Source organism: Harpegnathos saltator, unplaced genomic scaffold (genome assembly GCF_003227715.2).
Source record: "Harpegnathos saltator strain DR-91 unplaced genomic scaffold, Hsal_v8.6 scaffold126, whole genome shotgun sequence".
Taxonomy (NCBI): domain Eukaryota; kingdom Metazoa; phylum Arthropoda; class Insecta; order Hymenoptera; family Formicidae; genus Harpegnathos; species Harpegnathos saltator.
This window is the reverse complement of record NW_020229902.1, coordinates 637355-657710: the sequence shown is the minus strand read 5'-3', so window position 1 is coordinate 657710 and position 20356 is coordinate 637355. Positions and strand designations below refer to the sequence as shown.

At 49.6% G+C, this 20356-nt stretch overlaps 1 protein-coding gene across 3 annotated transcripts in view; it reads right to left on the bottom strand.

The window, feature by feature from the left end:
- Nost (Nostrin) overlaps positions 1-20356 on the bottom strand; it is a 24831-nt gene extending 4475 nt beyond the window's left edge. The window contains exons 1-5 of one of the 3 annotated variants that reach the window (XM_025307081.1): positions 18252-20356; positions 15513-17908; positions 14021-14527; positions 511-599; positions 351-430 (exon numbers count right to left, since the gene is read on the bottom strand). In XM_025307081.1, coding sequence (XP_025162866.1) covers positions 351-430; positions 511-599; positions 14021-14527; positions 15513-16736 — 1900 coding nt within the window. In that variant the 5' untranslated portion in view covers positions 16737-17908; positions 18252-20356. Of the gene's footprint in view, positions 1-350; positions 431-510; positions 600-14020; positions 14528-15512; positions 18039-18251 lie in introns of those variants that run through there. The other 2 variants (XM_025307084.1, XM_011148450.3) reach the window with 2 other exon arrangements.

The following is a 20356-nucleotide window of genomic DNA, read 5'->3' as shown; positions in this document are numbered from 1 at the left end:
TAATTTACGCATTGATCGAAGGAAAAGCTAGGAAAAGACATCGAGCAAACAACTTTTAATTTTGAATATGTTTGTCGAAATCTTTGCACGCGGAAGATGTAGTCGGAAATAAATTCAAAGAAAAAGAGAGTTTCTTATGTGCGCAGAAATTTTTCTTTATTAAGAGAAAATAAATTATTCAATCGGATATTTACGATGAAACGGTAAACATTGCATGAGGAACGTTAATCGATCGCGAAATCTTCGCTAGGTTGAATGATTAACATTCAACCGCGTTTCGAGCCGAATGCAGCAATGCACGATAAATTACAGCGGTGTAAAGTTCGTGGAAGTAGGACACTAATAATTACCTTGATCCTTGGCGCATGCCTTGGTCAGCTTGCTGCTGAGTTTGCTGAGTCCTTTGGCGTAAGTCGCTTCCAACTCGGCTCTAAAATTTTCACGTTTTGAAAAATCACTCGTGCAAGATCAGTAAAAGACACACGCGACACAGGCTACCAAATATAATACCTTTCATGAAGAATCGACGCCAGTTCTTTGCAAAAGTCGCCTCCTTGTTTGACATATCTTCGCACGTCCTCGAAGCCGCCTTGTCCTCCCTGCACGCGACAGAACAATAAATTAGAATGTTGCGCAACCAGACGAATGAATGGTACGAGTGAGACTGGTACGTGTTTCGCGGTGTATATTGGAAGAAAAAGGGAGAAACAAGCGGGATTTTTACAATGTCCAGCCGATTTTCCAATTTTCTTCACTAATGATCGGGCCAGTGAGGAGCAGGATGTAGAGAGAGAATTTGTACAGAGATACTGAATAATAAATAAAACGAAGATAAATAAAACTGGTGGTGATCGTCCTAATAATTATGCACTCAGACTGCAGCATAGTCGCTGAGTTGCCGACAAAGAGAATCGTGATTAGACAATAAGCATAACAATGGTAAAGAAAGTAATTTGTAATAATATATAACAGCAATGCTCTACTCTACTGTCTCATGTTACTTATCAAAAGTTACCAATCAAAATTGACGTTTCTATCGACTCTAAAACGTTCAGCCGGTGTTACGGAAGGAATTGGCAGCTCCCGTCGTCTTCGAGAGACGAAGAAAAATATAGTTTATGCCACGCTCGAATACACTCGGCCCTCGAGGGAAACGCACGAGGGAAATAGCGGTAACCACGCATCGCGGCTCACCAGATGCAACGCGCTCGCAACTGAATTATACGATGCCTTTTCTTTCACATGCGACCACACTGGAGCAACCCACGTGCTCTACTCTTTGCTCACGCCCGCGTACAAGTGGAATTCGGTAAACAACACGTAGAGTTTGCTAATGCGCAAGAATCGTCAGCCTCCAAGTGCTTGAATTTTTGTTCGAGGAAAAGTAAAATTCTACGACGACCTGATCGATTGACCTCGCGTGAAAAGCGCGAAGCAGGTGGAAAGAGACGCGAATTGAATATCACGAAGGCGCAGTGAAAAGCTCGATGCGGCAAATTATTTGAGGAAAAGAAGGCAGAGAGAAGAAAACAGAAAAGAAAGAAACATTAGGGAACGTACTTGAGAAATATTAATATAAGATAAGGATGGAAAAAAAATACATATATAAATACCACAAGACCGACGGCCTTGTCTATCGAACGTATGCGACCGTAACGCGAGATTTTGTGCGTCGCTTATTATCGTCCCTGTTAACGCTTTTCAGTCATTACAGCTGGTGGGTTTCTTTAGTCGCAATAGAAGGCTGGTGCATGTCATTATCCACTCATCCAGTCGCTCGCCTCATTGCTGTTATGCGTTCTCGCTTAGCTTTCTCGTATACTTATTGCACCAGATTACCACGAACGGTACTTACAAAGCTGCACTGATCCGGCCATATTTTGTTTACAAAGCACGCCAGTTACGCAAACGCGGTCGCTCGGATCATGAAAAGTATTACCTACGATCTACGAAGGAATCAGCTTGCATTTCTAATTAAAATGATTCTTACTTTCTTCCTCTCTCTCTCTCTCTCTCTCTCTCTCTCTCTCTCTCTCTCTCTCTCTCTCTCTCTCTCTCTCTCTCTCTCTCTCTCTCTCTCTCTCTCTCTCCCTTTGAAAAGAAAAAAAACTACTGTATATTCTCTCTCTTACTTTGAGACCAAATAAAATATGATTTTCTTCGATCCACTTAACGAGAATACTTCCTTCGAGTGTCTTGTGTCTTAAAAATTACCAGATTGTTACCAATAAACTATTACGCTTGACGGACCAAAAAGAGAATGACACAGATATGTTTATCGCGTGTTCACTTAGACGTTTTGACAAACGCTCAGCCTTTAGTCGACAAGTAAACAGGCGACTTGTTCCCATTTGGTTTTTCTGTTTCGCCGTAAAAGCGTCGAGAAAGTCGGCTGCGCGAGCTCGTAAAATTAGCAATTAAGCACAACAACGTTAAAAGACGGCGGACCGGTTCGCCTGGTAATTAGGCTCGCCAAATTTTCGGCTCTCCCGCCACGGCTCGCTGAAAAGTACAAACGCCCAAAACGCGAAAGGAGCAAAAACACGCGAATGTTGCTCGTTTCAATCAGGCGTTACTAAAACCTTTTTGTATTTCAATGCGGCCGCGTCTTCCCGGCGCTTCCAGCTTTTCGATCACGTCGTCGGCGGATCCTCCCGGCAAGAGGAAGCTTCTTTTCCATTCCAGGAAGTCGGTGAAGCGATGAAATCGCGAGACACCGATTGTGTAATGGAAGGACCTTTGTCCATTCACGGCAGGAACGTTCCCGCGGCTATCGGATGGCGCGCTCTTTCTTTTTCCTTAGCGGCTGAGAGTATTCGTTGACTCTGGCGCTTAGATTCTGATTAAAGTTTAATCACAACCCGAGGCGGTCGTAGGTGAAAGTGAGCATTATGACTTGATGACTCGGGTCTCTCCGCGAAGGGAGGCTGGGAGAGCCGCGCGATAATTAGTACGGCTCGAACGAATTACGCGAATCCGCCTCGAGGTGAAAAGCAAAGACGAGGTGGAGCGAAGCGGGGGGGGGGGGGACGCGGTGCTGCGTCAAGTTGAGCCCTGGCGAACGTAATTAGCGGTATCGCCCCGCACGTGACCGCGATAAACGCGCAAACGGCGGAAAATATAGTATTTGCCGTTGCTCGCGAATTTGCGAATTGCCGCGAGCCAGGTCGTTGCCTTTCCACGATGGAGCCGGTGGAGCGTAGCGTGTTAAGTGCGATTGGCGATTGTCAGTGCGACGCACTTCCGTCTCGGTCCCAATAGATCGCGCGGATCGTGCGCGGACGCGTGTCCTGCGGATCGTGAGAAGGCAGGTGAATTCATCAGCGAGCGTGTGACTTGTAAATTCGAACGAAGACGTCGCTTCGCGGTGCGAAGAGCAACGGTCCTATACATCTTGCACCTCTCTAAATCGCCCTCAAGATGTCAATTGTACGACAAGTGTCATGTATATATTTTTTTGTCTTTTTTTTCTTTCCATTTTCTTTCTTTCTTTCTCTCTTCTCTTTTTTTTTTCTATATATTTTTCTCCATATATATGCTATTTTGTATTTTCTTTCACTTTTTATTGTATGAGAATTTCCTTACTCGTTTATTACTTACTGTATCAATCCTGTACACCAAAGGGGTCAGACCTGTATATTATTAATAAATAAAATAAATAAATAAAAATGAATATATATATAAATGAATATATAATATGAATATATAAATGAATATTCTGCTGAAATCACAAGTTAGGTTGCTTCACAAAATCAGACGGCAGATAAGACTCCGTCAAAACATTCTTCAATGCTTTCGCATCGGAATATTCTCAGTGTCCCTGAAGCATTCTTATAAAAAAGAAGGAACAATTTGGCGGAGGATGAAAGGACAGTCGCCGTCTAGCCGAACAATGTGAGACCAACTTTAATAGACTTGCCGCTTTCTCACGTTCATTCCGGGTTGTGATCCTACACTCTTCGCACACCTGTGCAAAGTTTACGATCATAGCTTATTTGCCGTATGTAACAACCACGCCGATTCGACCGCCCTCGAAGACGGCTATATAAAGACGAACGTGAAGTAGATCGTTCCCTCTTTCGCGTCACGTTCCCACAGATCACAATATATTGCAATATATTACTCATCGACCTTTGGAAATTTCAAAATTGTTAAATTAAAAAAATTTAGGGCACTATTATAGTAATATATTTTTGATAGTAAATAAAGTAAAAGGATCTAATACTATTTTTTCTTTCGACGAATAGTTCGTCGAAAGTTCAGCGAGATATCGTAAGTTGAATTAAAGTTGAAAAAGTTACCAAGTTTTCCTTAAATATTTCAAAAAATATTTGGCAAATAAAAAAATGTTTCAGACAAAAGTTGTTAAAATTAATTGGTGGAAAAAGAAGATATAATAGAAAATTGGGCTTTCTATTTTAAAAAATTAAGTTGACCTTCAACTGATCTTGAAAATGCCCTCTAAATAAAAAACTGATGATACCATTCTCTATCTCCTTCGAAATCATGGAACTCGTGTTTCAGCTTCTTTTAATATCCTTCATAGTTTTCAAGATAATTAGCTGGAAAGTTTTCAAATGAACACGCTGTATATCGCACTGCAAAACGTTGCTTGTCCTTATTCTACATGATCCGCCAATTTCTCGCGTTCGCGGGGATATTTCCGAGCGGGCAGGTTACATCGCCGCTGACACGACATTTGATCATCGTGCGTAATCAGATTACACAATATCGGAATGCAGCGTGATACTGGCAACGATATTACATTTCCGTCATCCGCGTGTCTACATGCACATGGCGCGATTACGGCGCGTAAACGTTACGTAAGACGTTAAAAAGTCGCGCCGACGAAGTCGTAGAACGAAGCAGGAACAAAGTTCGGGTGTCCATTACGACGCCAGGCGTCATGCCAGGCTTCATGGCTTGGTGCGGCTATAATCGATATGATTACACCCACGCGTCTCTGACGACGAGGAGAGCGATCCGCGAACGCCGCGTGTGATCTCGGTCGGTTCTTAGCGCCGATTTAGAATCGAGAAGGAAATTCGAGCTGCAAATTTATAGGCTCGTCAATCGATTTAACATCCCGACAGACATTATCGCGATCGCAGCTGGATTTCGTGCAACGAAGAAACAACGTATCGCGAGAAACTTATGCGACCGAGTGCGATTACCGAGTGCGGGCCTCACGCTCGATTTCGAGCAGCCACGGCTGTTTCGTTTCGCAAAACGCTCGCCCGACCGCGAGAGCCTTATCACTTCACCGTTTTGCGAATTTATTTTACTCGCGTCGTTTATCTCGACGCGATACACAACGGCGAAATAGTGCGAATTCACGAATTCAATTCGCGCCGAACGTCGTCTTTCACCGTCCCGAGACACGATCGACGCGTACATGATCTCGGAACGATCAATGGCAGAGCATCGATAATGCCGATAAGATACGCGGGAGTGATCCGACTTGATGATTGCCGTACTCGACGAGTACCGCGCGCGAAATATACGGAGATCACTTTGCGATATGCTAATTCGGCCTGAATGAATCATACTCCGTATTTACTTCTTAATCTGTATATAGCAAGGCAGGTTGAATATGCAATAACGAGGGTGAATCATCCGGCTTGAAAAGTTTGGATAATTTTGTGCGTGCTAATCAACGCCGACCTGCTTTTTCGATCGCCCGAGCGGGGACGCAGAGAGTCATCGCGAGATTTCAAACGCGCGCGTTTCGAAAACGCGTGAAGTGAACGTTAACGTTCGAGTGAGCGTTAACGCGAGGCAAAAGGTAAAACGGAGGGAGAAGGAGGACAGAGTTTTCATTCGCGGTAAAAAAAATTATGAAAGCTACTTCACAGGCGTAGAACTGCTGGCCGTGCGCGGGGCACTAAAGTATCGAAGTAAACAAGTCAGCCCGATTCCGCAACGACGCGCTCTTAACACGAGCGTCACGCTGGATTTCTGACGCGGTCGTAAGGGGGGAAAGAAAAGAAGAAGGAAAGAAAGAAGGAGGGGAAAAAAGCGCCGAACCGGCGTAATAATAATCGATACGGTAGCTCGTCGATCGTGTGAAGCCGGACATCTAAAACGGACATGGTCTATTTGCAACGGCGAGTAACAAAGTGACGCGGAGCAACTTTCTACGGACTCGGTCTGAATTCTACCGAAAGTGGACCTACCGCGTTTCCATTCTCAGAGGTCTTGCTCCTGCAGGGTGTTAACGTAATATCGCGATCGCGTCTGATCACATTGCGAGCCGTTCGGCCGGCATTATCGCATCTCGCTCGAGCGGCGACGGCGACGGCTACCGTCTGTGTCTGCTCATCCAACCGGCTAAAGCTCGGGAAGATTTCTAATTTGATTATATCGAGCGTGTCTAGGAGTCGCGTCGTCGTAAATTCCTCGCCGGTGCGGGGTGCGTCGCGATAAGCGATGCGTGAAACTGAACGCCGCGGTCCGGCGGATTAACGACGAATTTATGCAAACGCGACGGCGCGTTTCTACGAGTCGCACGAGTCGATGGTGGCGAAAGTTGAAATCCCACTCGCGGATTAATGAAATGTCACGAAAATAGGCTGAGAGCCGCCGGTTCGCCCAGAAGCCGCCGTCACCGCCGTCTCTCGAGCGTTCTCTGCACTCTTTCAATGACTTGTTCGAGATAATGGATCACGCAATCCGCTCCGATAGCGTTCTCCTTTCGCTGTGAGACGCACATCGTGCGTTGCCGATTAGAAATATGTAATCAATGACAGCGGCTCGAAAACGGCGGATTCACCTTCCGATTAAGTGGCTGATCGAATTTCTCCTTCATTAGCGACAGCAACGTAATCCCACGAACAAAACACGTGTACATAAATGAGTGTGCTTGAGTGTCGTAGATATAATTTCCACTTCTCTCTCTCTCTCTCTCTCTCTCTCTCTCTCTCTCTCTCTCTCTTCTTTCTCTCCTCATCCTCTGCAGTGGTCCTTCTTTAAACTGTTTTGTTCTTTAAAAAGAACAAAAGGTGTCCCCCCTCCCATTTCTCCCTCTTCAGAAGAAACATCGGCATGGTCGTCGATTCCGAGAGCGCGAACGTTATTACGAACGTTATTGCTTGTTATTATTCATGGCTAACGGTCGAGAGACGAAATAAATTGACGTGCTGCTGCATCGAGACTCGCGGACGGTGCACTTCTGAAAGGTTAATCGATACGTCTATTGCGGCACGTCGATGACGACAACAAGGAACGGGCGTGTACTTGCAGTACTTGCAACAGGTAGTTTATTTCCATTCGCCCCGCCGCAATGAGCAGGTGCACGGTGCAGTCAATGGCAAGTAGTCGATGACCATTAAATCGATGTCTGCCAGAGCGCGGACACATATAAAGTGATCTATTTTTAAAACGTTACAACACGCGACACTGCGTCGGATCTCGATTCTCGTTTGATCGTGCTGCGATTAAAGAGCTCGTTCGCTCGTCAACTCGTTCGTTTCGTCAGTCGCCGTCAACAGCGATTCCGATTATTTCCCGATTTGGGAGAGCACAAGCTCTCCCAAAATCGTCTGGAGCACCAAAATGGAGGTCCAGAATAGCCTGAGAAACATCTTAGGACATCTTGACGATGTCAAGACGATCTCAGGACATTTCGTGCTGTCTGAGTTTTTAGCGATGTTACTTTCGATGAATAATTAAAACCCACTTTGACGCTCACTTCAACACGAGCCTTAATAAAAGTGTCGGTTTGTCTTCTTTTTTTATTCCCTACATCTTCTCGATTTATGAGTCCGACTATATTCGCCGGTGAATTTATCTTACACGAAGCGCCGATAGAGGCCCGACTGAAATTTCAACACGACACACGATTATAAAGCCAGCGACGCTCGTATTAATTCAAACCGCTGTATGGCCGCTTAATGCGGATGACTCTCCTCACTTCCTCGCCACGTTAATGCGAGACAACGCGTGCGAGTTTCCGAATGGGACTTCCCTTTTATCTCGCCGTATCGGGGAGTCCATCTACATTTATCGCTAAACAAAGAAACTTTCATCGCTAAGAGCGTTCGCCTGTGTGCCGCGGTTATTAGCTCGTTAATCTCGTCGTCGTTGTTCCGATTCGATATTAAATTCCGAAGTAATACACACGATGAAACGCGATACCCACAAGTGGTTGGAAATCGAGAGATATTCGCTAATTAATTCGAACGGGATGTTTCGCAAAAATATATATTAGGTGTACAACTTTGCTTCTGCCGTTTTCCTATAGATGGCTTTAGCGGTAAGTAGTGGTCGAAATAAATAGATCATAGACGTCATGCAATAAACTTCGGTATCTGTCAACATAACCCCATAGAAACATTAGTCGATTTGTGTCTGCAGCATAAAGTTATTCTCGATTGAAAATGTCAGTTTACGAGCCAAATTCTCGTCATTTACGGGAGGTTTTAATTTTCTGCTTCAATATGAAGAAATCTGCGGCTGAGGCTCATCGAATGCTCTCAAATACGTGTGGTGAGGCCGCTATTAGTGAAAGAACGTGTCGTGAGTGGTTTCAACGCTTCAAGAACGGTGAAGATTTTCACGTCGAAGACCGGCATAGCGCTGGAAGAGAGAAGGTTTTCGAAGACTTGGACAGAATTGGAGGTATTACTTAATGAAGACTCGTGTCAAAGTCAAGAAGAATTGACACGATCATTGGGAGTGACTCAACAAGCAATTTCAAAACGCCTCAAAGACACGGGAATGATTCAGAAGCAAGGAAATTGGGTGCCGTACGAGTTGAAACCGAGAGATGTTGAACGGCGTTTGTTTGCTTGCGAACAGTTGCTTGAAAGGCGGAAAGACGGAAGAGATTTCTGCATCGCATTGTGACTACGGACGAAAAATGGGTTCGTTACGATAAGCCCAAGCGCAGAAAATCATGGGCATATCCCGGTCATGCTTCCACGTCGACGGCCAAACCGAATATTCACGACTTCAAGGTCATGCTCTGTATTTGGTGGAACCAGCTCGGCGTAGTGTATTATGAGCTGTTAAAACCGACTGAAACAATCACAGGCGATCGGTATCGAACGCAATTAATGCGTTTGAGACGAGCATTGAAAGACAAACGGCCGCAATACAACGAGAGACACGATAAAGTGATTTTGCAGCATGACAATGCTCGACCCCATGTTGCGAAAGTGGTCAAGACATACTTGGAAACGTTGAAATGGGAAGTCCTACCCCACCCGCCGTATTCTCCAGACGTTGCTCCCTCTGACTATCACTTGTTTCGATCAATGGCACACGGTCTGCTTAACCAGCACTTCCGGTCTTATGAAGAAGTAAGAAATTGGATCCATTCGTGGATCGCTTCAAAAGATGACCAGTTTTTTCAACGCGGCATTCGTACGCTGCCCGAAAGATGGGAGAAAGTAGTGGCCAGCGATGGACAATACTTTGAATCATAAATGTATAACCAGTTTTTTACAACAAAGCCTCGAATTTCGAAAAAAAGAAACGACGGAAGCAAAGTTGTACACCTAATATTGAAAGCTACCGTTCGACGCGTTCGATCAGTTTCGTAAAAAGAAAATGAAAGAATATCGCTGGTTAACCGAAGAAATGTCTGCGTCGCGGTCCCTCCGATCCTCGATATTCACTCAAGATCCAATCTTGGCGCGCATAAAGTACACACCTCTCATCTCTAATGACTGGAAAATTGAGTTAGTTAATCTCGACCGCTTGATCGCACATTCGCGCTTATATTGGAAATATACACACGCGCTAAGCGCAGCTATTATCTCCGTTTCTTTGTATCCCACGCATAAACGCGCGAACCATGCATGCGATCGTGGCGCATCGTTACAACAAGCGAAATCGTAAATCGTAGCGATGTTCCGAGTTGCACGAGTCACCTGCACACTCTCGCAAATCGCACGCGCACACACCGTCGGAATATTTAACGAATCACTCCTTTCCCTTTTACCGACAATATACTTCCTCCACGTTGGCTTCGCAGAGAAATCGCGGAGGTCACGAAGACAAGCCGTGTCTGTTGGTCGTTGACGCGCGTGCACGTCTCAAGCGCACACGACACTTTCCAGCGCGCTTAATTTTACGTACGTGGTCACGAAATGTCTGAATAGAATGTCTCTCTCTCTCTCTTTCTCTTCCTCTCCCTTCAGCGCGCGCCAGACATAGCCGTTCGTTTTTCCGTTATTCCGAACGTTGCGTTAACACGTGCGCGTTGCGCCGGGTGCGGATGAAATCACGAGCAAGGACGACGTGATTTCCTTCGCTGGGCCAGTAGTCCATCGTGATCCGATCGATAATTGCCGCCGAGTGTTGCTCAATTTTCACCCGTATAATTCTACAGTCGCGAAGAAAGAAAAAAAAAAAAGGTGAGCGTATTAACCTGTCGGTTCAGTTCTAACGAGAGCCGTCGAAAAATCTCCCCGTCAGTCCCCGTTTACGCAGCCGACGGCGCTCCTCGTCCTTGACGAATCGAGCGTCACGTTTCCGACGTAATTGAGAAAAAAAGCGCACGCGCAGAAACTCAATGACCGGCATACTGCGCTATCGAGGCAACGAGCGGTCGCGAATGCGACCGACGAGTCAAGGTGCAGAACGCGCGCGGCGGTCTTTCCCGTTCTTCAGGGCCGCGCGTGTCTAAACGCACTCGCGAGCGCGCGCGCTCGATGATCCTCGAGCCGCGGGAGGATTCACGCGCGAGGAAGGCGGTCAAGCCGGGCTGTGTACGTGCACACACGTGTGCACGAAACAAAGTCGGCTATTTTCTCCGCGCAACTTTCCCACACTTTCCATGCTTCGGAACTCCGCGACGCTCGGCAGCGCTCCGAGGCGCGCTCGTGCCCGGCTTAACGCCATTTCTCTTGGACAGTCGATAAATCTCGCGATCTGGACGAGCGATCTGTAAAATTTCGACGCTGCCAACGACGCGGGGAAAGCAGCCGCGAGCTGGAAAACGTCGAACGGCGCGGTTCCCCGACGCGGTTGAACCCGCTCGCGAGAACGTGGTAAGTCTCATTTACGGATCGTCGGTTTCGCGGCGATTGTATCAAGTCAAATTTGTCGAAACTTTTCTCCTGAAACTTTTCTGCGATCGTATCGGGAAAACGGGCCGAGCGGAGCCATCATGGGAATCACGGCAGGTGTGTAAAAAATTTTCCTTCTTCTCTTCGCATTAACCTTTGGAGGGCCGGAAACCAATTTATTGGCTTTTAACTGCTTTTGCCTTTGGAGGCCCGAAAACTAATTTATCAGGTTTTAACTTACTATTGTAAGATATTTTTTAATTTATTAATATTTTACTTTTATATTTTATATTCGCTTGCACGTTATACTTTGTACTGTATCAGTTTCGATTTGTTGAAACAGGGTCAAATGCGGGCGAATGCGATGCACCTCTTTGCGTTTGTACCGTGCTTCAAACTGTACCAAGAAAAATTGCTAAATGTATTGTAGAAGCTCATTTTTATATTTTCGACAAAGTATGCATTTATTGCGAAATAAATTGATGTATATAAATATGTATGATGCATTTTGACTGCTTTCTACTTCATAAATTGCGGTATAAAAATTTTTATACATATTATTTGTCAAACTTTTTCTCTAAAATGATGTTAAAAAATTATTCTAATAATATCTAACAACATTATCAAGTTGAAAAACCAAAAAAAAGAAGGATCCTGATTCTTTTCCGGACCGGAAGCCAATATATTGGCGCGAAAGTGGCGCCATCTTTTTCGTCATTCAACCCAATGATGTTAATAATAAATTTCTAACACTTAAAATAAACAAGTCGAAGAAAACAATTGCGGTCCTCTAAAGGTTAAATAGCGTTAAATAATGTTAATCTTACTCTCCCTTGCCTCCCATCGAAGAAGGAACATCCGCGAAAAAGCCGCGTGTATGGAACTCGCGGCTAATATTTGCCGAAGGTGTGTAACCGATACTCGGTGTTTCGCAAAGTTACATGCGTGACGAATCCACATCCGCGACTTTTGATCCAACGAGACGACAAGAAGCGTTTCGACGAGAATCGACGAGAAAAGTCCGTAACGGCGAAAGCCATAACGCGCCGGCGTGAAAAATGCCGCGCGTCGATAAGAACGGCGATCGGCAAAGAGACTTTCGCAACGGAGAAGCATGTTTCGCGGAGGAAAAAAGTCACGTTCGGTTTCTACGGACTACGTGTTGCTGATTTATCGCGCGTGCATCTCGCCAAGTCTCGCCGGAATGGCCGAATCTGACTCTCGTATTGGCTACGAAATAACCGTGGAAACGCGGCAATCTCGTACGCGTACGCGTCCCGACGGTCGACGATAAAAATACAAATACATTTGTGGCTTGCCGGAAGATCTCCGCGGGATAAGGAGTTCCTTAATCACGTACAAGTAATGGGCACTTTAAGGCCGTTTTTTATCTTGAGCCGAAAGCTTTCGGCAGTTCGACAGACAGTGCATTGTAATATCGCTGATGTCATTGAGACAATCAGTGAATCACGAGGTTTTTTCCGCACGAATATCCTGCTGTTTCATTCGGAAAAACGAGATTTGAAAAATTATATCATGTGAGAGTGAAATTTTCGTCAATGCGACAAGACAGATCGCGCTTGCGAGAGAGAGAGAGAGAGAGAGAGGAGAGAGAGAGAGAGAGAGAGAGTTGATTTTATCGATCGAGATACATTCGAGACACGAGGTGCGATTGAAGAAAACAATTCGGCGCATTTTGCAACACAAATTTCCGTTCCCTCTGCAATTCACTCTCGCGGAATAGCCGTACCAAGTTGAGCGCGCCTCACCTGAGCGGACGTTAAGAGTGAAATAAGACTGGCGTAAACGAAGAAACGAGCGACATGAATCACGCGCGCTTGATTCGCGATATTCCGAAGCAGCGAAGCTCAACTTTCAGCAATAATACGTCATTCAATATTGATGAATGAGTCACGAGCGGCTAAGCGTGGTTATTTCAATCGACCAGACCAGGTGTCCGTTTCGTCTCGAACCATGAACGCGCATTTACGTACGAAGAGCGTCAAGCGACGCGATAGTTCACTCGATTCACGATCATTCCCCCCACGGGAAAGATGCGTCTCTCGTTCCAGTCTGTTCATTAAAGTCACCTGTCGCGAAGAGATTGCCCTTGGCTCTCTTGTTAAAAGCTACCGAGCGATCTTCATTGTCCGACAGCGCAGTCCCTAATGGTCTCGCACGTGTCGATATTAACCTAAATCGACTGTGAATCATAAACTTCATTCGCGACCTCGTTCGTCACGAGCCTGGCGCGTTTAAACTCCTATAACATCTGGACTGCTAGACAAGGGCACTGCCGTATAGCGTATCCGATTCATTATGCAACAAAAGAGAGAGAGAGAGAGAGAGAGAGGGAGAGAGAGAGAGATTCAGAGTACACACTTCTCCGCGTGGAAGATGCGCGAATCTAAATATATCGCGTAGGAGCGCGGGCATTATCGTTGCGAATACTACTCGCGTACCACTCGCGAGAGTCCTCCTCGGGTCGCCAGCGCGAGTGCTGGAAATCCGTTAAATATGGAAATTCGTGCGACTCGTAAAATAGGCTCCAACTACCTGCAAAAAAGGAAATAAAAAGTTTCCGAAATATAAAAGCTTCTGTTCATATTTGACGTTACGTGGTACTTCTCCTCCTTCTTGTCCGTTACCAAGGCAATATTAGATTACCGCTTTGTTAACTTTAACTAAATTTGAATTATTCAAATCGTCGTATCTCCTCGATGGCACTCGTGCGCGTTCGAGCGCGTCCATAATCCGCTTCCGATCGAAGCGCACATTCATGCACACACACACACACACACACACGATTATGCCCTTTACTCTCGCTCGTGAGTCTCTCTCTCTCTCTCTCTCTCTAGCTCTACCTATCTCCTTCTCTTTCTCTGTGCAACGTTTGCCCGTCGCAAGTACGTGGCACAAACGCGCAAACATGTCGGCCACCGTAAACGGCGCGGGGAAAAAGTAACGAGCGGAGAAAAGTAACGAGACACAAGAGCGCCAAGTACCTCCTCGATCTCGTAGGTCTGCAGTAGATGAGTCGAGGCCATTAACCCTCTGATTGACCCCAGCATTCTCCTCTTAATCAGGCCACCTTTCCCACCGTGATCCCTCGCCGCTTCAGCATCGGCCGCTGTCATCGTCGCCGTAGCCCCGTCGTTCTCCGCGTCCGAGCAGAGCTTGTCCATGCTGAAGGACACCGGCTGCGGCTGCAGCCTCGTCCTGCCGTCCAAGAGGTCGTCCGAGCTGGCCGTCTTCTGCCTCAGGTTGCCGCGTAACTGTCGATGACGCTCCGACGCCGCGCCGGCACCGTTCGCCGACGCTTTGCCAGAATCGGGCGACGCCGACGCCGGTCTCTCCACGTCGGAGACGTTCGCCTCTTCTGAGACCGATGACAGACCAAATTCCTCCACCCTGGTGATGGAGCCGGACTCCTGCGTGCGAGCCCGCGTCAGATCGTAGAAGCCGCGCTGCTTGCTCTTCGTCGACACCCCGGGAACGGTCTCGCTCTGCGTCTTCGAGCGAGAAATTCGCAATTGAAAGATCCGCCGAGGTGTTCACCGGAAGATTCGTACGGACGGCGAACCTCGTCTCGCCTTCATTTACGTTCACCTTTACGTTTACGCGCGCGCGTGTAAATCGCGAGAGATTCGCCTCGCGTTTGCCGACGAATTGCCGTTCGGAATGACCGAGGACGATCGAGGAATCGAGAAGTCTCGAGACATTGGAAACTCTCGTCTCGTGTCGTGTTCAACTCGAGAGTCCGGGTTCGACGCTACCTTGGCATTAGTTACGGTAAACGGGAAACGTTTACCGTAACTCGGGCGACGTATGAAGGGTCTCGGGGTGAAAGCGGAGTGAAATTGTGGAAATGCGAAATCGTACGCGAACTCGCGACTCGCGATTATTGAGGCTCGCATCGAGTGCGGGTCGTCGTGCGCGGATATTAGCTGTCTCGCTAATTACCAAATCATCCGTTCCCTCTGGAAAAACCTTCGTACGGATAACACACCGAAATTCTTTTCGATTCTTTGGAATCTCCCCCTCAATTTCGCCCGATCTCTCGCGAATCGCTTCTAATCTCTCTCGACTCCGTTCGATCCCGCTTGTCCCGTGTTCGCTACCTATCTCAGCCGTCATTAACACATCGAATGCCGCTAATGTCCATCCTTCAAAAGCTCGGCTAAAAAATTCCGCACGTCCGACGATACGATAAAGATAAATTCAATCTCGAGAGCGCGCACTTCCTATCTCGCTTAATCGGTTCTCTAATGACCGTATGATCCGACGACGACTCGTTATACCCGCTCAATTACGCCTCGCGTGTAAATTCAGGGGACACGTCGGTCGTCGCCGATACCGATCAGCGACGGCGACGGCGACGGCCACCGTCGGCATTCGACGTATTAATCAACGACGTGTCAATTTATTATCTCTCTCTTTCTTCATGCCGTTTCTTTTCCCTTCCGACGCGAAAAACGCGGATATCGCCTCGGCTACCTCGGCAGTGAGCGCGCCGACTGCCTGCAACTTGGCGTGCCTGTTCACCACCTCGCCGAGCTTGGTCCTTTCCTCTCGCAACCAGTTGCGCATCCTGCCCCAGGCCTTGCCGAGCCGCCTCTTCTGCAGTTTGAGCCGCTTGCTGCGCTCCGAGCCGCCGCTCACCGACAACGCCGCCTCGTTCTGGCACTCCGGGTCAGAGTAGGAGCCGGACATGGACGCTATGCCGGCGTCGTAGCCGTCGCTGTCGGACGCGCCGTAACTCCTTCTGCCAGACTTGAGCGACCTGGTCGACCGTTTCGTCTGATCGCCTTGGCTTCTCTTGGCTAGATCGAACGTCCCTCGGCCACTCTCCTCGCGGCCCTTCCGCTGAAGATTACAGTCGAGCGTCTCCTCCTCATCCCGCGAGACGTCTTGCTTCGCCGGCTTCGGCACGTCGTAAAGATCCTGACGTGCCGTCGACGACGAGGAGGAATCGACGTCCGCCTCCTCCTTGTCGTTTCTTTGCCGCTCCGAGGAGACTCGACTGTCGCCTTGGGCAGCGTTCTTGGGGAGGTCGTACAGTTGATGAGCCGAGCAGTCGGTCTGGTCGCTGGTATCGACCTCCAGAACGACGACCTCCTCTTCATCGTCCAGCTGGAACTTCTCGTCCGCGCGCAGGAAACTGAAGCTTATCGTCGGCACCCCGTCACTGTCAGTCTTCACCGTCGTGGTGGCGTTCAGCTCCACCGTGGAGCTGTGTCTCTTCCGGCTGTTACGGTCGTTGTCGTTCGCGCGACAGCTCTCTGGACTCGTCTCGAGTCCTGACGACTCCGCGCAGACCTTGCTCAGGCTGTTCAACGCCGCCTCGACATTGTTCTGGTACAATGCCTCGCCGTGGCTCGGAGACCAGGACCCTCCGATCTTCGTGTTCTTCTCCGAGGACCTGGCGTTGCCGTCGTTCTCGCAGCAGCCAGCTTCCATGTCCTCGTCGATGAATGTCACGCTCGTGTCCTTCTCGGCGAAAGTGAGAACGACCGCCGACCCCTTCGCCCGCCGCCCCTCGCCCCCTTTCTCGCGTTCTTTCGCGCCGAATTCCGCGTCCTCGCGGAACTCGCGACAGTGGACGATGGTCGGCGCCGGGACGTCGTACCACGTCGCCGTCGCGACGCCCACGCTGTTGTTCAAGGTCGAGCTCTTCGTGGGAGACCTCAGAGCCGTCAGAACGTGCCTCACCTCGTTCATCTCCGTTCCGCGACGTTATATATAGATCGAGAGAGCGAGACTCCTCCGCGCGGAGTCGGTTCCCTTCGTTTCGTTTCGTTTCGTTTCGTTTCTTTCTCTTCTTGCTCGATCCTATCAAGATCCCGTTGCGAGAAACGCCACTAGGCCGCGATCGGATCGCGGCGAGCAACGGTGAAGCGAAACGTGTCTCGCGAAACGCGCGCAGCTGTTATCGAGAGCGGGAAGAAGAACGTCGCCGCTTGTTCGTCGCTCGGCGTTCATTTTCCCGTCTGCTTGAGCGGAAAAGGGCTCGCGCGCGCGATATCGCATCGGCCTTTCTCGTCCCTTTTTCAGCCTTCTTCTCGTCAGCCTCGGTCGTTCGTGCAGGAAGAAGAACGTCGACGGTCCTAATTGAAAGCTGCTCTACGTCCTCGGGCACGACGCGAGCGAGCGCGCGCACGTCGTCGCGAGATCGCGTCTCGTTATCGAGGAATCCGGGATACGTGCGAGATTTCTTCTGCCTCACGGCGGAGTTTCCTCTCGTACGACGCGTAACAGCTCGCTAACCACTCCAAGCGGCTCCATGGCATTTTACTTTACGATGTGGCTTTACGAGCAATGCGTGCACTCGCGAGCCGTCGATGGCGAGGCGCGTCGTCGCGCGCGCGCGCGCGCGCGCGCGAACGCTTTTCCTTATCGTGCACACGTGCGTCAACTACGATGAACGATTATTATTTATATAATCTGTCTTTCGCTTCTCTTCAGCTACAAAGCGCCATGACACACCACACGAACTCGCTTCATCCACGGGTGACCCCGCGAGTTTCGCTGATCGCACGGCTTAGTCGCAATGATCCTGGCTCCCAAGCGAGTGTCGCTTATCGCAAGGATACACCGACGACGCCTGGAAATTTCGCCTGCGACACAGAACAAGAAAACACTGCGATTCTTCGCGTTCTAGCGAATTTCACTTATCGCGCAACATCGCAACATCGGCGGCGTCGCGACACACGTCCAACGGTTATAGCAGAGATCCGCGAGTTTCCTCAAACTCGAAAGGCGAAAGGCCACTCGAGACCTCGGCAGAATCCCCCGACGACGAAGTCCGCGAGCACCATTTCCAAGCGTCTCGCCCTGCGCTCGCGCGTAATCGTCGTCGATCGCCGACGTTATCCGACGAGACTCCGCTTCACCTGCAGGCACACAAGGCGGCAAATCGCGAGGTGACACGGCGAAACAGCCTCGGACGGATTCGCGTTACGGTAACGACCTCGGCAATGACGCTTCGCGGCCTCGCAAAATCGCGCTCTCTCTCTCTCTCTCTCTCTCTCTCTCTCTCTCTCTCTCTCTCTCTCTCTCTCTCTCTCTCTCTCTCTCTCTCTATCTCTCTCTCTCTCTCTCTCTCTCCCTCCCACCGCGCGGATCCAATATTCGCGACGCGAGATAAAGAAAGCGACAAGTCGGGCAATAAATTTGCCGGACGCGACGCGCAGTGCCTCGCCTCGCCTCGCCTCGCCTCGCCTCGCCTCGCCTCACCTCGCTTCGCTCTTATCCTCTCCCCCTGGGCCGCTTCACCTTGCCACTCACCGGCTCGTCGCGCGACAGGAACGCGTACACGGCACGGCGCGACTCACGTGGAAGCGCGCAACGGCGTCGAGCGAGCGATGGAATTCGAAGCGGTCTCGCTCGCTCCAAGATTGTACACGCATACTCGCGCGGAGACGCGTGTTATTCGAGCACGGCGAGCATGACGACCATGACGATGACGAGCGCGGGTCAGCGGATGGACGGCGCGCGACGTGGACAACGGCGCGATCGAATGCAAACGGACGGACGCGAACGGTCGCACCTTCCTCGGCGGCCGGTATTACGTAATTATGAGCGCGCGCGGCGCAGAAACGCGCTCCAATTTCGCTCGAAATTGCTCGAATCGTCGTTATCTCTTCTCTGTTTTTCTTTCTTGTTTCCTTGCCTTTCGTTGCCTCCTCTCTATCCTGCCTCTTCTCTCCTCATTACTTCACGCTCTCGTTGCACGAAGCGTGTCACGCGCGTCCCGACGTCACGTCGCGCACTGGATAGCGCGCGCCGCGGCCACGAGACGAGCCCGCCGATGACGATCGGCCAGTTTCGCGTAACGAGCGCAAAAAGCGGCCGCCACCTCGCAGCGACGACGGGAGCGCGAATTCACGCTGACGTGCTGCACTCGCGATTGCGCTCGTCGAGCGAAATCGCGGACGATCGCGAGCGGGACGTGCGAACGCGCGACGACGACGACGAGTTTTCAATTCTACGCGCCCGCAGCGGATTTCGCCGCGTCCGACGGTCTTCTGGATTTTGACTCACTTCGCTGCCTCGAGTCTCCCCGAAGACCGATGCAGAGGATAAGCCATCTCTGAATGAAGAGGACACGACGGATTTTGGGATCCTAGTCCTCGGTCAATATCGACAAGAAGGAAAAGCGGAAAGTACGAGATCCGAGACGTTACTCGGCACAGTTGCCAAATAGATCGACACGCAACGATACTCGATATCGCGATCTGCTGTGTACGTTCACTGCATTCGAGGTTCAACGACGTTCAACTTGCTTTGATTTGAGCTGCACGGCAGGTGCCGTTCGGTTGTGAGCGAGAACGATTGTTCGCGCGCGAGCTCGCGCGGCCGACAGCCGCCGATTGAATTTCGCGGCTTCACCGTCGACCGTTCGATCGTCTCGATCGCGGCCGTTCGAGTATCGATAACGTCGCGAGCGCGTCGCGCAACGCGGGCGGCGCAGCGGCGGCGGCGGCGGCCGAATCTACGCGGTTTTTACGACGCGCTTCGTGTCGGAGCGACGCTCCGCCGACGACTGCCGGCGCGGCTGGAAGTCGCGTTACACAACCGCGGCCGAACAATTATGTGTCCGTATTACGGCGCGTGTACACATGTTGCACAACCGACGTGGTCACATGCAGCCTGTCGCGTCGCGTCGCGTCGCGCAGTGGCGATTTTGCAGCGAGCCGCAGCGCCGCCTCACCCGCGAGATTCGTCGATCCAATCTCTAATTAACGAAGATTGCGCGGCGCCCCCCTGCCTCCGCTGGATCCTTAAGCGCGATATTATTACGCGCTTCGGAACAAAGCTATCATTCCGCGAGATTGTTCCACGTTGCACTTGACTTTCGCGAGCAGCAAGGCATCGTGTTTTCTTGTCTTGGCCGCAAATTTCTATGCTTTCGATTTAATTCTCGGTTCTTATCCTCGCGATGAATAGTGATGGAGATAGAGATCGAAGGGGGGAAACAGCGGATTTTGCAGAAACAATGAATTACTACGCACTCGGCCTCGTGGCTTCTCCTTCTAATACCTCGCGGAATTGATAGCGTCGATGACGCACACACATTTGCGGGCCGTTCTCGTAAAACTAAAATAGAATTCAACATTCCTCGGCTCGACTGTTCGCTTCGCATTCCGCTCTGTAAAGGTGTAAAAATCGAGGCCGCAGACCTGCGTTCTCACTGTTTCTAGAATAAGCAAATGTCGTCGTCGTCGTCGTCGTCGTTGCAACGAAAATAGAGACCTCGCGGACCAACGCTAATTCCTCGCAAAGTCCTCTCCTTAGTCTCTCTAAATAGCACGACAGTTTGACAATCTCAGCATTCGACA